This window comes from Meleagris gallopavo, chromosome 25 (genome assembly GCF_000146605.3).
Source record: "Meleagris gallopavo isolate NT-WF06-2002-E0010 breed Aviagen turkey brand Nicholas breeding stock chromosome 25, Turkey_5.1, whole genome shotgun sequence".
NCBI classification, from domain to species: domain Eukaryota; kingdom Metazoa; phylum Chordata; class Aves; order Galliformes; family Phasianidae; genus Meleagris; species Meleagris gallopavo.
In genome coordinates this window covers 4,876,766-4,879,140 of record NC_015035.2, presented here as the reverse complement: position 1 = coordinate 4,879,140, position 2,375 = coordinate 4,876,766, and the positions used below count along the sequence as shown (strand labels likewise).

Below are 2,375 nucleotides of genomic sequence, written 5' to 3'. Positions count from 1 at the left end.
GCAGATGTTACCGTGATGCCCAACGCCACGGAAGGGACGGCAGCGCTCAGAGCCCGGCTGCAGTGAGCGCAGGGAACGGAGCCGCCGGAACCCGGGCTGCTCGGCTGCTGCCATCTGCCGGGAGCCGCGCCGCAGCTGCCCGCACAACACCGCATCCCAGTTCGGCCCTGCCCAGCACTCCCAGCCTCCTTCCCTCTCATTTGGACCAGCCCTGTATTTCCTACCTCTCACAGTATCTTATGGGGTGAAACATCAAGCACTTTACTGCTTTGGAAAGCTCTTGGCTCCTGGATCCAGAAGACAGCATGAGAATGCAGCTCCTGAGCTACCAGCATCAGCCTGCCCATATGCTGTGTACTCGTTTATGACTGCTGCTTTCTCCAAAAGGTCACCCTGCAGAGCCCGATCCACATCTCACCCACTGGGCTGAGATTCAAAGGCTCCTCAGCATCAGAATCAAGCACCACTCCAGTTACTGGGACCGACAGAGGTCAGCGTGTTCCTCTGATCTGATGCTACCTTTGCATCTTCGCTGATGACTGACAGTACAGCTGCTGCTCACGCCCTTTTCACTGACATCACACATATTTTGGCTGAGTGCTTTTTCTAGCTACACACTACTCAGATTCCAAGCAATCATCTGCCAAGATTTCCTGGATCGCTTCCTCAATTGAACGGACAATACCCTCATTCAGTGTCTGACACATCCAACAAGGGGCTGTTTGGTTCACCATCACCAGAACTCCTGGCTGTAGCCACAGGAGTGGCTGCATCATTGTGTCTTCAACACAAAACTGGCAATGAAGCCATCACAGACAGAATCATTTGGAAAAGGAGGGGATCCTCGAAAGCAGGTATGGCCTGGGGAAGAGCAGCAGTTCCCCTGATGGAGTGATACAGCAGCGATTCAGTACAGCTTTATTAACTGACTCTTAGACCTGAAGCTGTCCTGGGGAACCCAATAGACTTCTGATGCAGTGTAACTGGGAGGGCTCTATTACTAGCTGAGACATAGGGAGACAAAGCCATTCTCTTAGCTAGGTGAGACTCACACTGACACAGAACACCCAGCAATCCTGCAGACTTCAGCATCTCTGACACCAGCCTGTCTCTAAATTCACTAGCTCAGATCCTGAGAGGTACTGCTGGCTGAACAGCCACGCTGTTCCATAATTCTAAGAACTTGATTTCATATCTTCCTTTAGTACCTGTTCAAATGAATATAAGCTGTTCTCATACAAGAAGAATTAACTAATAAACACCTTTTCCTAAGTCAATTATTCACTGCTGTAACCATCGGGTCCTCATTACCTCTGTCTTAAGTATTCTGGTTCTTAACAGCACACACCAACAACCAGCCCTCATCCTACATTCTCTCGCACACCCTATGGCTTCACCAGCAAGACCAATACGAGCCCCAGTCCAATACCACCCCCTGCAAACCTGCTATAGATCAGCCATACTCACACCTGAAGCCAATATTCATTAATTACAACCCTCACCAGCCGACATTTGAGTTACCCAGCACTCCTTCAGCATTCCAGTCTCGTGGGCCCAAACTGTTCCCCAGCCCTCACCTCCACGCTCAGTAACCAGCAGCGTTCTCCAGCCTAGGAAAAACCCAAGCAATGGAAGAACTGTTCCACGTGAGTCACTCAGAGGCTCACACAAAACGAGTGTTACAAGGATAGATCAGAAGATAAAAACCTTCCTGTAAAATTCAATAGCTTAAGAACGTCCACAAACAAAACCTGCTGTTCTTTTTGAGAAAGTGAACGGTGACGCAAACCTCGGGCGCTGGGAATCTCACAGCAGCAGCTGTGCTCGGGGAAGGCACTTTCTGTCCTCTGCGACATCAGATTGAAGGAACACTTTTTGTCTTTCCTTCACTTTTCTATTTATTGCTTTCTCAAGAGGAAATCGCCCACTCCAGAAATAAAAACCACCGGTTTTGCCGCTTCCCCTCATCAGCCCATCCAAATAAGAGGAATCGGTGCAGCCAGAGCGACTGCACGTGGATAAAACCAGCCGAGGCAGGGCAGCCCCGAGCGGCGCAATGCGCCCGCGGGCGGCACGGCAGAACCGGAGCGAGCGCAGAGGCGGCGATGACGGGGCTCCCAACCAGAAAGGACTTAAAGAACCAAACGTCTGTTTGTCAGAACGGCTTAGCGGGCAGGAGGCGCTTCCTTCACTGCCGTACCCCAACCCCACAGCGCCGTGCCGAGCCGCAGGGCCGCGCTGGCACCCGGGAAACGTTCCGTAACGGACTAACGGCCCGACCCGCCGCCATCTTAGCGGCACGTGCAGCCGGACCCGCCCCGCCCCCTCCTGATTGGCGGAGCGCGGCCCCGCCCTCCCCGGATTGGCGGAACGCG

General features: G+C 52.9%; 1 protein-coding gene across 1 annotated transcript in view; it reads left to right on the top strand.

Annotated features, from left to right (window-relative positions):
• The first annotated feature begins 2,056 nt into the window (after positions 1-2,056).
• The window catches only part of RNF19B (ring finger protein 19B), a 13,731-nt gene continuing 13,412 nt past the window's right edge, over positions 2,057-2,375 (top strand). Inside the window, exon 1 of the mRNA XM_010723495.1 lies at positions 2,057-2,259. Within this exon, the coding sequence (XP_010721797.1) occupies positions 2,057-2,259 (203 nt within the window). The remainder of the gene's footprint in view (positions 2,260-2,375) is intronic.